The sequence below is a fragment of the Oppia nitens genome, unplaced genomic scaffold (assembly GCF_028296485.1).
Source record: "Oppia nitens isolate AA-2021 unplaced genomic scaffold, nextdenovo-longstitch-racon4-pilon3 scaffold2_pilon_pilon_pilon, whole genome shotgun sequence".
NCBI lineage: Eukaryota > Metazoa > Arthropoda > Arachnida > Sarcoptiformes > Oppiidae > Oppia > Oppia nitens.
Window position 1 is genome coordinate 9171228 of NW_026533210.1, and position 14124 is coordinate 9185351.

A 14124-nucleotide genomic window follows, 5' to 3' on the forward strand; every position below is an offset into this window, starting at 1 on the left:
AAATAATTTTAATAAAAATTGAAAATTTAATTTTTGCGAAAAAAAATTTGCATTTGAAAAAAATTTACTGAAATTTAACACATGTAGCTAACATGTGCCATAAACTCACACAATATAGCAAAGTGTAATTACACGACACACCAGCCTACCTGTCCCTAAAACCTACCTGAGCTCAACAAAAATTTAAAATTTCCCATAGAAATAACATTGCTTTAAATTAAAATTGAAAATTTTAACACAAATTGAAAATTTTTGCATTTGAGAAAATTTTGCAAAAATTTAGCACAGGTAGCTTACCTCCCGGTGCCCTGTAACTCATATAATATAGCAAAGTGTAATTAGACGACACCAGCCTACCTGTCCCTAAAACCTACCTGAGCTCAATAATCATTTAAAATTTCCCATAGAAATAACATTGCTTTAAATTAAAATTGAAAATTTTAACACAAATTGAAAATTTTTGCATTTGAGAAAATTTTGCAAAAATTTAGCACAGGTAGCTTACCTCCCGGTGCCCTGTAACTCATATAATATAGCAAAGTGTAATTACACGACACCAGCCTACCTGTCCCTAAAACCTACCTGAGCTCAATAATCATTTAAAATTTCCCATAGAAATAATATTGCTTTAAATTAAAATTGAAAATATAACAATATATTTTTAGCTTTGAATTAAAAAATGGTTGTTGAGGAAGTGTGCACACATACAAACAAACAAACAAACAAACAAACAAACAAACAAACAAACAAAACAAATGTCTTAAAGTTATTAGGATTAAATACACTAAAAGTTTAAATAATTAAATTTTTAAATCAAATTTCATAATTCAGTAGGATTTTGGTTGTCTACTGTTTTTTTTATAAATATTAACCATAATTTGATAAATTTATTGTAAATAAGAAATTATGACTTACCTGTTGTTGACATCAATTAAAATTAGTAGTAGTAGTAACTGTTTGACTATAATTTCATTGGTATTTATTATTATTATCACATCTAATGTTATCAATTGTCAACCAAATAGCCAGAGCTCGGTAACCAATATATATATATCATATATATAATTAATTTCACGATAAAAAAACAATTTAATTGATTGATTGATTTGTCTATTTGTTTGGTATGCAATAAATATTTTAAAACAAAAGTTATGTCAAAGTTTGCCCATATATTCAATCGATCGGTTTCCCAATCGGACGGTACGATTGTTTCGCGAGTCAGACTACTGGGATTTGACTGGTTTTCCCGATAAGATTCAGGTCAGTCCCAGCGGTCGGATGACTGACTACGAGTTCTTGCATCCGGTACGCGAAAATCAACGACTGGTGACCGTATTGGCCGGTCATACGAAAGTAGTAAACAGAATCTACAAGTTTGGCGGTATGTTTTGGTGGTCGTGGTATGAAAATCCGGTCAACAAGTCGCAGATGATGTATGCGGCCACCGAAGTCGGCTTCTATTGGGACGAACTGCCCAAAGAGCACGGCTTTGCCGCCGTCTTTCATAACGGCGACACCAATGACCCGATACTTGTCGGTCTCGAAGCTGATCGTAATTATAGTACCGAACACATGAAAGTAAGTGATATAGTATTATCACATACTAACTGATCCGTCCAACCAATTGTCATAATTTGTTTTATTTTTTGTAACTATGCTTTTGATGGTATTATTAGATCCACTACTTTAGCACCAAAAACGACACATTTGTACGAAAGGCCGGCAACTATTATAACGAAAAATACTTTCCCATTGATGTTGTCGACGCCTTTTCGTGGCCACTGAGCGGCGACAACCAAATGGCTGTCTATATCATCAAAAGTGATGACACTTATTGTGAACTAATTAATGGCAAATCTGTTAGTTTTAGATTAATTAATAATTATATATTAATTTTAGTTTTGTTTGTTTGTTAATTTTGGTCAATTCAAAAATTATTATTATTATTTTCCCAGTGCTCTGAATGGAAGCCATGGAATAGACTACTGGGCTGTAAGGACAGGGTTATACCGACGACGACCACCACTCCTCCTCCTCCTCCGACTACTATCCCAATGATAACCCCGGATAGCGTTGTAGCCACCAGTTCCTCAATAACTATACTACCGCCGACTTGTTTGATATTAATGTTGGTCATTGAATTTTTTCATTATTATTAGTGTTTTTATGTTCAAAATTATTATATAACAAGTTTATTATATCATATACAGTACACACAGTATTTATATAATTATAATCCAATTTTTATCATAAATTTCATATTAATCTTTAGATTAATTTTTGTTGTTATAAATTTTCATTAAATTTTATGTTTTTTTTGTGTAATATCATGCATAATAATAAATTTTTATTTTCAACTATTTTTTTGTTAAACTAAAATTTTATATTAATAAATTATTCAAAACTATACTAAAACACTAACTAAAGTTTATTATTATTATTATTAAAATTTATTCATCAAGTTAAATTATTAGTAATATATTACTAAGTTATAGACACACATAAAAATCTTATAATCATCTGAAAGTCACTAACTATGAGTTATATTTAGGGGGGGGGTCTAGAGATGCCTAGCCCACCCTCTATTTAACATATCAATATACCAAACAATTATTTAGATTTTTCATTGATAATAGTTTAATTAATTTAATTTACAATAACCTCCTATTAATTTGCCCCAGGATCATTTAGGATATGTATATTATTATTAAATTAAAATTTTTATACTATACGTTTTAGTTAATCATATTTTTTCTATATAAAAAATTTAATCTAGATTCTAGATTATTTAAATTTTTTTTTAAACACATACATATAAATAATCTAGGTGTAGACTTGTTACTAAAAAATAAATAAATAAAATATACTATTTTAATTTAATATTTATTTATATTTATTTATTAGTAATCTTAGTAAATAATATTAAATTTACTATTTTTAAAATTATTATCATAAGTAAAGTACGGGATTATACTTTATATAATATATAGGTACAAAAATATCAGTGTTTAATAAAGTTATTAATTGTTTTATTTTATTTCAAAAATTATACAATTAAATTATTTTAAAGTTTTTTTTTAAATAACAAATTTGTTGACAATTATAATAATTCATATAATAGTTTGCTGTAAAAAGTATTTATTTAACCATACAATCAATCAGTCAATAGTATAATATAAATATGTTATATAATATATAATAAATGTAAAAAAGTCGGAAAAAAGTGATGAATATTAAGTCACTCATAGTTATAGAGTGGAGGAGAGAGAGACTGGAGTCCAGTTACTGGACTATTGAACTGTAAGGTTAGGAATATACCCAAATAGCTAAATAGTTTATAGTAGTAGTGATGCCCTCCTCCCACCCCCCAAAAAAAAGTGGTGATCATTTTAATGGGTCACTCATGTAGTTAATTGTATTATTGCGGGGCTTTTACACCCCTAATTTTTTCAATTGCATTTCTTGTGGCCTGTTTAAAGGCCCATACAATTGTTCATCGCATCACTAAACCAATATGAATGGTTAGGTTAGTGCCATTTGGTGCCCAATTAGCTCATCTATACAATACACACAAAACACACACACAGTACTTACCCATTAGATTTTGATATATATATATATATAGTATACGTCGGGACGTATCGTTGTTTGGTTAGACTTGTGAACAGTTGGGTTGTTTGTCTGGTCATCATAACTGTTACTCATGAGTGTCGGATCACCTAATAATTGAATAAAACTGTTCGACTAATAAACCCTTCAATTATTGGTATTTTTATTGAAAACAGTTTCTAATTTAATTAATTAACAATAACTTTGTTTTAATTGTAATAATTAGTTAGCATGCTAATTTAAATTTTATTAACAACAGTTTAGCCGATTATATTATGTATACAAATTTTTTAGCTAGCTTAATTTTGTTAATATATACTAATAGCACAATATAACATAAATGTTTATTAAATATTCTAAACATATGTACATTTATGAATATGTTATTAAAGTTATAAATAACTATAACTTAATTAACATTTATTACATTTATATAGTTTATCCAATTGAATAGTTATTAACCAACAAAAAAGTGATGATCATTAATGCCACTCATGTGGTTACTTATGTTATTGGTGGGGCTTTTTCACCCCTTATTTTTCATTTTACAAATCTTGTGGCCCGTAGTATAGCACACAATCATCATCATCATCGTCAACGTCCATACTATCCTATATAACCATCCCATCATGACATCCAATAGACATACCATTTAGCTATACAATACAATACAAACACATACATAGATAGTACTTACCATTAGATTTTTGAATACAGTATTGACGACAGTCGTGACGTTAGGATAGGTTTTAGTTGTTTTTTTTTAATTTTTATTTTTAAGGTTAGACTTTTGTCGTCATAACTGTTACTCATGAGTGTCGGATCACCTAATGTTTCACTTAACTGTTCACAACTAATATACACTTCAATTATTGTATTTTAATTGAATACAGTTTTTAATTGAATTAATTAACTAAATCTTTTGATAAGTAACATGAATTATTTAGCATGCTAATTTTGATTTTATTATCAACAGTTTAGCTAGTTATATTTTGTATACAAATTTTTAGCTAGCTTAATTTTTAAATAGAAAATAATACTATATATATTAACATAAATATTTATATTAAATATGATATTTTTTTTAAAAAAGTACATGTACATTTTATGTTAATAATAGTAATAATATTTTGCATATAATAATATTGTATAATGTATTGTATTGTATTTAATAATTAATACAATTTTATAATAATAATAATAATAATAATAATAATAATTGCAATAATATAAAGTTATCAACTATTTATACATCATTTTAATTTTTTAAAAAATTTTTATTATATATTATCAATGAAATTAATTAATGCCTTGTGATTATAAATATTATACAACTATTTAAAAACTAAAATAAAATTGATTTGATATTCAATAGCAATAGATTATTATAAATAATTTTTTTAAAATTTTAAGCCCAAACAGCTATTAGATTAATAGGTCAATAACGTGAATTGATTTTTTAATTATATATATAACTCATTAATAATATTTGTTTTAGTATTTATTATTATTATTATAGCGCGACTTCACATAACTTTATAATAATTTATTTTATTTTTTATTTTTTTGGTATAAAAACCACACCTAACAACACTTTATATATATATATATATAAAACAAAATATATAACAATTTTTTTGTAAGCAATTAAATGTAATCAACATAATTCAATAATAATAATAATAACTATGCTTTTAGCAAACTATTTATAAAATTGTGTGAAATTTATTTATTAATTTTTGTTTGTTTATATATTTATTTTTAATTTTTTTCTCTTTATTTTCTGTTTAATATATAATTAATTTTAAAATTAATAATATTATTTTTTTGATGATTTATCAAAAATTTAATTTATTATAATAATAATAATAATTTTATTTTTTAAAATGTGTGTGATTTAGGTATGTATTTTAAAAAATGAATATTTGTAATCAATTATAAATATTTGATTGTAATTATTAGTTAGGTGGGTGCATGGCATACTGTATTTTAACTCAAGCACAGTTAGCTTTTTTTAATAACTACAATAAGTTAGTAGTCGATAATATATAACTTATGGTATGAATTTGTATTTAAATTATGTATCTAAAAATTATATATTGTAGATATTTATTATTAATATACTTATTTTTAAAAAATAGAAATTATTATAATTATAAAAAAATTCATAAAAATTTAGATTTATAGCCTTGATAATTTTGTTGTTGTTATTGTTGAAACAAATTATATTGACATTTTAATTAAATATGCATAATAAATAATAATATTTTTTAGAAAAATATTTATAATTAATTTGTTTTTTTTATAATTTAAGTAATAATGTAAATTAACTGTTAACACTTTACATATTAATTTTTAGTGCTATTGTTTTTTTAATTGACGTCAAGTATACCTATAGAAATGTGCTCTGGGTCATTATAAATTTGATAAAATTAATAATAATAATTATAGTTAATTATTGATAATTATAATTTTTTAATTATCAATATATAAATAATAATAATGCATATAAAAATGATAAATTTCAATCTGGGAAAAATTATTAATTTGTTTCAACAAATTAACACAGTTTGTACTTATAAATAAAATAAATAATAATTAATTTTATTGCATATTTTATTTATTTATTTAAAAAACACACAATGATTTATTAAAATTAATTTACAAATAAATTGATAAAATTAAAAGAATAGCCATAAGAAAGATATTTAAATAAGCAATTGTATCGCCAGTATTACCAATATTACAATAATTGGATTTACAACAAGTGGTACATAAACTCAGTTTATGTCGTTCTCCTATTTTTTTTAATGAAAAAACAAAAAATAAAATTAATTGATTAATAATTAAATTGTAATAAATAAAAAATTATTAAACAATTATATTTTGGTTAAATTTATCAACAAAAAAAATAATAAATAAAAATGACTTATTAAATACAAAAAAAACAAACAAACATCTTAATCATAAAAATAAATTAATAATAATAATATACTGGATTAGTTATCCTACTATTTAATTAACTACTAATTACAAAAAATTCAATTAATAATACTAATGATAAGTAAAAATATTGTAATTATTTTTTTTTTGATATTCTGTATTCACTATTAAATTTGTTGTAAAAAATATAATAAAAAAATGGATAAACTATTCCAACAATTATTATATGAATCTATGGATCTAAAGGGTAAACCTATTAATTGGCTTAACACCGGGGGGGGGGGGGGGGGATGTCTAGGTAGTGGTATAGTATGCTATTTTGTTGTTGTTGTTGGGCTCATACCTAAAACAAAACATCCATCACTACACTCTTTGGCACACTTGCGTTGAATGGCCCAGAATTTGTAGTCGTGATGTGTTAGGTTAATCTTAGCGTCCAAACGCTGGACCTGACAATAGGGTTGATCTGATCCACACTTTGATCCATAGTAACGGGTATTATAGGTACTGTATTTGTTATTGTAGTAATAATAGCTTTCGTTGATAACTTTGCAGCCGATGTCGTCAATTGTTGAACAGGTATAACACGACAGATTGGATGTACTAATTACTGTCAGGTCGTACTGATGGGGCACTCCCTCAGCTGAAAAAATTAACAAATTAATTAATTATCAATTAAAAAATAACAAATTATTTATTTAGATATCTATGAATTTAGATATATATAAATTTATATATATTTATAATTAGTAATAATTATTTTATTAGTTATATATTAGTTATAATTAGTAATTATAATATATATATATATATATATATATAATAAAATGTGTTTTACCTGTATATAAGTCGGATACATGTACATAGATATTGATAATCAAAATCAAAATTACTATTTTCATAACTGTATTAATACATAATGCATTTCATAATATAATTATTGTTATCAATAAAAATAATTCAAAAATTATCCATTTGAACAATTTATGATCACAAATATATATATATATATGATATTACATGAAAATTGTGAAATATATTTCTATTATTTGTGTTTATGTTTTTGTATTATTGTTATAATACCTAAACTCCATACTCTAAACGCTATTTATTATTATTATTATTACACACGCCTTAAGTGATGCTCAGCTCCTCTCATCATAAGTGATGACTACTAATACTAATACTATTGAAAATATTTAACAAGATTTATATTATTTGTGGCGACAATTGTTGTTTACATACATATATATTATCTAAATATTCATAAATCCATAAATTTAATAAATTTAAATAAATAAAAATAATTATTATTTATGAAAACATAGTGTTAGTTATACTAAACTAAAATTTAATAAAATTTTTAAAAAATAAATATTTATGTTTTCAAATACTACTGTAGTTATATAATATAATTATGGTTTACTATAAATAGTAGACTATTATTTATTTTTTGATTAATAACTCTTAAATATTTTTTTTATATTTCAAAACTTATCCTAACTTTTATATTGAAAATTTTATCACAAATATTGAAAATTTTAGTAAAGTTTACAATAATATCAATAATTATAACCATTTGAGTGTAAAATGTATTTTTACTGTACAGGTATATACACTGTATATAAAACATTGATTGTAATACATCTAGTAATACATTATTATTATATGCTATTAAATATCTGATATTAAAAACTACATAACTTTCACTATATTAATACTACTCAACAAAAAAAGTCAATACAATACAAGTTTTGTATATTAATATTATTATTATTGAAATAATTTTCAAGGACTTTATTAGTGATGTTTAGCCTATGATATGCCTATAGTACTCATCATATGGGGGTATAGCTCAGTGGTAGAGCATTCGACTGCAGATCGAGAGGTCCCCGGTTCAAACCCGGGTGCCCCCTCAAGCATTTTTTTTGTTTGTTTGTCAACATAAAAATTACACATTTGTTTAATTAAATTGACAATTTTATTAATACAAATTTATATTTAAGTTTATTTTTTAAGCAAAAATAATCAGGCAATAAATTATAAATATTTTTTAAATTTTTAAAAAAATAATTAACAAAATAACTATTAATATTTATTTTATTTTAAATTATTATTATTTATTTCACTAATAAATATATATAGATATATATTCTATATAACAGAATATATACATACAATACAAATCTTTAGATGTATTATATAAATATTTGAATTAAAAAAAATATCAATTAAATTAATATAATAATAATAATAATAAATTACAACTAAAAAAATGTTTTTTATATAAATTAAAGACGAGGAATCATTTAGAAAATAAACTTAAATTATCAATTAAAAAAAACTAAACTATAATTTAATTAAAAATTTTAAAAAACAATACATTATTATTAAAGACTTTTTAACTTTGCTCTACCAAAGAGAAACTCGAGAATCCTGTCCACGGCTAATGCACAGATCAGATCCATGGCCAGCACCGATAGTAGCACTTTTTGAAACTATTAGATAATTTTTTTGTTTTGTGGTTAAAATATAGTATTACTTTTTTTTTATTTACGGGTTTTTATTTTATTAATTTGAAGTAAAAAAACACTTACATCTAATGAGAACTCAACAATACCGAACTGATTGGACAGATCGGGTAATAAACCGGTTACCAAACAGATAACTGCCACAAATGAGCCGATAATACTATAGAGTAAGGGCTTATTTTCAGTCAAACTTTCCATAAACGGATGGCCCTAATGGAAACAAATGTGTGGTCAAAAAAACATTTATATTAATAAATTAGATTAACTTTTTTTAAACATATATTTTTTGTGTGTTATCGACAAACCTTATAGTTAACAGCAAATGTCGACACTTGCAGTGATATAGATATGATATAAACAGTTGAGTTAATGATAGATGCTTTGAACTCGGCGTCTAAATCAGCAAACTTTTCGTCCGCTTTCGGAGACCGAACTTTTGCTTCGTTAACCAAATAGATTAGTGTACAAAAATGGACCGCAAATTGTAATAAAACTGTAAGAATCGTATAAATGTTGAATATGTTGGGCAATGGTCGCCGAGAGGATAGTGTGGTTAATGGCTATATGTATTTTAAACAAAACAACAAATATATTATATATATATAAATTTAATCTCAATTTATATTATAAAACTTTAGGTGTAATCAATCAGACAAACAAACCCGTGATCTCGATATAAATAGGAAACAACCGGCCAGTAGTAAACCCTGTAGAGTGGCCTGTCCATCGCTAAACTTGATGCCATCCAAGTATAGTACGGACTGACTGTAGGCAAGTATTAGTGCGTTGAGGGCCAGTATTTTGAACATTTGTAGTGTCGTAACCAGTGTACATCTACCTTGTTTGATGATATGACAAACTAATAGGGGGGGGGGGGGGGMCCAACAAACAAAATAAATAAATAATTATCAAAACAAAATTGCACACTAAAAAAATCATCTTTTTTTAATAAACTAAACTACAAACCGCATTGAATTGACGACAATTTTGATGTAAACGGTGCGGCAATACTAGCGTCGCCCAGTTTGACAACTGTTGCTTTGTCCTGTTCCTCCATTTCCTGTATCATTCGCTGCAATTGCTGTTGGGTATCGGCTGCCCGATTCTGTGGCCGTGTGCTCGATCCAGTTCCCGAGTTACGTTCCGAGTGCGGTCGACCTCTCATCCGATTGCGCGGTATATTATTGCTCATTTCACTCGAGTCGTTGGTCGTCGACGACGACGTCGCCTTTTTCGGCTTTGGTATATCGGATGCCTGTAGCGGTGCATTGGCTAACAGTGCCACTCCTACGTGTGCGTGCTTTAGAGCTCCGACATCATTGGTTCCGTCACCTATTACCGTAATCAATCAATTAGTATATTACCGAATGTCACTTAAATATATTAAATTATTATTATTATTATTATTATTACCTGTCATTAATGTGTTAAATCCTAAACTTCTCAATGAAGTTATAATGATTTCCTTAATTTAATAAAAAATATATATATATTTTATTTATAACTTTTGATGTAACGGCAATTAAATACCTTTTGTTTGGGCGCAACTCTGGCAAAAACTCTGATATGTGGTAATAGTTTCTTAAAAAATTTCAGATCTTTGCCAATCAAATAGTTAAGTGCATCGCCGGTAATACAGAGTTCGTAGGAATTGAAAAATTGTTTCAAATCTTTGGGAATGCAATCGAGTTTTGTCTTTTCGTTAATCGATATCCATTGATAGTCATCTGTAGTGAATTGAATTGAAATTTTATCGGTAATTTAAATCTAAATTTTTTAAAAATAATTAATATTATAAACGATTGTTTACTTTGATTGTCAATAGGGGTCAAAATCAATGTCTCCTTCTTTTTCGACACAAAGTGTAACTCTTTGGCCACATGACAGGCGGTAAGCGGTGCGTCGCCGGTAATCATAACAGTCTATTAAAATAATTAATTACAGATAAATTAATTTTTTTAAAAACCACTCAAAACATATCAAATCAAACATACGTGATGTTGTGAACTAATTATCTCTTTCATAACAGATTTCGAGTCGGGTTTGAGTGGACACGAAATTACCAAAAAGCCGCCAAATTCTAAGTTCTTTTCGATATCATTTCGGTTCATATCTCTGACCTTAAAAATAATGATAATTTAAAAAAACATTATAATAACACACATTATCAGTATTAATGTAATAATAATAATAATCTAATCACTTGTTGATGGGATAGCATTCCCAGTGTTTTCCGGCCCAACGCCAGAACTCTGGTACCTCTTCGAGACATTTCAATGTAGACGTCATCGTAATTATCGGGAACTTTTGAAAACTACCGGTAAGTTAGTAATAAAAATTATAATAATATGAAATAACTTTTTTTTTTAAAAAACCAAACAAACCATTGGTTTTAATATCTCTGGCGCTCCTTTTACTGCCGAAAAATAGATGATATCCGAAGAATTTGGCGCCGAATAGCTGGCAATAACCGACATTCTCTTGAGAGCACTTGAAAAGTGAAATCTATGAAATATCTTAAGACCCGGTGATTTGCCTTTCTTTGGTATCACTGCATCGGCTTTCGTTAGCATCCATTCGATAGCATTCAGTGTAGACTTTTCGAGCGGATCGCCAACTAAGCCATCTTCTAGTTGAACCAATGCGTGACAGGTCGCCAATATCTGAATCGTATCCAGGGGTACATCGCTGAGTGGACAAACTTTTTCTTTGTCTTTAATACCGGCCACACCTTCGACAACCAAATCATTGCTGGTTAGTGTTCCAGTTTTGTCAAAACAACAGACATCGACTTTGCCACCGAATGGTATGCGAAAGGGTTCCGTACAATAGATAACTAATTAAAAGAAATATAAATATCTTAAAACATGTGATAATATAATATAATTGACTTAAAAACAAACATAATTTTGAGAGCGACAGCAGTGATGTATTGACAGCTAATGAGAGCTCAATTGGCAGCTCTGGCGGTACCACTGATGTCAATATGAGTGTACACTCGAGGAACAACTTATATCGGTTGCGTTTGGGATCTTCGGTTCCTTTAATCCAGACATAAGTGGCGGCAGCGATCGCGAAGATCAACAGAAACAATATGAACGCAAATGTTTCCAAATTATTTGCAGTCACTCTCTTGACGCCGTAGAGTATTGTCCGCAACAGTTTGCCCTGCGATGTGTTGAAACCGGTACGCAAAACATAGCCAACACATCCATTATCACCAGCTATTGTCGTACATATCATAGAAAGAGATAACCATTAAAAAAATTTGGATAACAATTTTAACATCAATGGTTAACAAACCTCTCAGTCCAGTGGCCAACTTTACCGGTGCCGTGTGCTGTAGAACTTTGGTTCCGCCGTAGAGCATATGCAATCGGCCGTCACTATCGATATCGAAATTTCTGTTTTCGGTAATCGATTCGATTGGTTCTTTCATCTGGGGTACCGATTCGCCCGTCAGCATCGACTCGTCAACAATACAGGAGCCGCGTATGAGAAGCAAATCACAGGGAACCAGATTTTCGTCCTGCGATCGAACAATTGAGACAATATCGCCGGCAACTAATTCATTAGTCTGAATGGCTCTCCATTTCCTGTTTCGGTAGACTTGTATCGAATACGGTTTGGTTCCCATTTTTCTGATTTCCGATAAATTTCTCAACTGTTGTTGAACTAAGACACACTCAAATGCCACCAACATTACCAAAGTAAAGACACTGTAGTACCAGAACTCGTCCAAACACCATAAGCCAACACAGAACAGCTGAAACACAAAGAACGGTGCGGTAGCCCTTTCGCGGAACAGTTCGATAAACTCGGGTACTTCCATATCCAGATTGTTTCGACCAAATCGCCGCTCAATTCCGGCCAACTCCTGGTCGTCCTGATAGCCCTTCCAGTTCTGGTAGGCTGTGATCTCCAAATTTATCGGAAACGATAGGACATGAAATCGTTTCGATTCAAAATCGTAAACATATTTTGTTTTTTGAAATGTAAACCATATCTCTTCGCCGCCATCCTTATTGTCACCACCGGTGTCAGTGATGGCTGTGTGATGCAAACGTACCATCTCTGGCGACCCATTGTTCGGTGTGGGAACCACTTTGACAAATGTGGCCGACCCGGGACCAGATGTCTAAAGCAATATAAATTTGAAACATATGTTGTTAGTCAAAGTCGTTGGATACGATTGGATCAAATATGAATACATACTTTGGTGAACGCAAAGAAACTTTTGCAATGAACAGACCAATGGCTGAACAGATAGGCTAATATCTGGACGACAACTACCAGTGCGACGGCTATGAACCAGATCTCTTGGGACGAGTCCTGTTGCGAGTAATAGCTGAGCCAATTGTAGATCAATATGACATAAATTGAGACAAACGGTCCGATATAGCCGTGAAGTATTAACGGACGACTTGTATAGCAGTCGACACTTTTGACCAATTGATCCGACGATTCGCTAATCGCTTCCATTTCTTGATATAATTATTATTATTATTATTCTTCTTCTTCTAAATCGACAAAACAATCCACTCTTCAATCGTTAAGTTCTCTTCAGTCGTTTCAAACACAAGATTGCAATCACAACAGCAGACAATTCAAATCAATATGTATTGTTGTGTCCATCAATTGGTCCGTACGGTTGATTGACAACCAAAGTTATTAATCAATTAAATACCCGATAGTGTTGTCCAACCAATTGGTCTAAAAAATTATCGGTTTTTTTTGGATCCAAAACAACACAACAAATCAGTCAATCAAACAAACATTCAGTTTATTGGACACAAACGTAACACTTGTTGTGAATGAGACGCCGGTTATGATGTCATTCAATACAGTATTAAATTTATTGAATATATTATTGAATTGTAATAATAATAATATCTATTGATATTAAAAAATAATTAATTATCAAAAAAATGTGTTTAAATTATTTTATTGTTTAATTAAAATTATATATATATTATATTTATTTGTCAAATAATTTTTATGTATCTAAATAGACATTAAATTTATTTTATTTATATATATA

At 28.2% G+C, this 14124-nt stretch overlaps 3 protein-coding genes and 1 non-coding gene across 4 annotated transcripts; 2 read left to right on the forward strand and 2 right to left on the reverse strand.

Moving 5' to 3' along the window:
• Window positions 1-835: 835 nt before the first annotated feature.
• On the forward strand, window positions 836-2159 carry LOC128956063 (uncharacterized). Its single transcript, XM_054301744.1, has 4 exons — window positions 836-1035; window positions 1150-1578; window positions 1677-1859; window positions 1956-2159. The coding sequence occupies exons 1-4, from the start codon at window positions 907-909 to the stop codon at window positions 2157-2159; spliced, it is 945 nt and encodes a 314-aa protein (XP_054157719.1). The 5' UTR covers window positions 836-906.
• Window positions 2160-6169: 4010 nt separating this feature from the next.
• On the reverse strand, window positions 6170-7472 carry LOC128956064 (uncharacterized). The gene is made up of 4 exons (XM_054301745.1): window positions 7391-7472; window positions 6896-7195; window positions 6304-6407; window positions 6170-6184 (listed from the first exon to the last, which is right to left on the reverse strand). Exons 1-4 carry the CDS (start codon window positions 7452-7454, stop codon window positions 6170-6172), a joined length of 483 nt encoding a protein of 160 aa, XP_054157720.1. The 5' UTR covers window positions 7455-7472.
• A 924-nt stretch (window positions 7473-8396) lies between these two features.
• Trnac-gca (transfer RNA cysteine (anticodon GCA)) lies at window positions 8397-8468 on the forward strand. Its single transcript has one exon. It is a non-coding gene; the product is annotated as a tRNA-Cys (tRNA).
• A 387-nt stretch (window positions 8469-8855) lies between these two features.
• LOC128955375 (endoplasmic reticulum transmembrane helix translocase-like) lies at window positions 8856-13907 on the reverse strand. The gene is made up of 14 exons (XM_054301040.1): window positions 13299-13907; window positions 12387-13221; window positions 11987-12307; window positions 11468-11919; window positions 11287-11397; window positions 11078-11203; window positions 10894-11005; window positions 10614-10810; window positions 10497-10548; window positions 10050-10415; window positions 9746-9942; window positions 9389-9643; window positions 9150-9293; window positions 8856-9050 (listed from the first exon to the last, which is right to left on the reverse strand). The coding sequence occupies exons 1-14, from the start codon at window positions 13563-13565 to the stop codon at window positions 8943-8945; spliced, it is 3543 nt and encodes a 1180-aa protein (XP_054157015.1). The 5' UTR covers window positions 13566-13907; the 3' UTR covers window positions 8856-8942.
• Window positions 13908-14124: the final 217 nt, after the last annotated feature.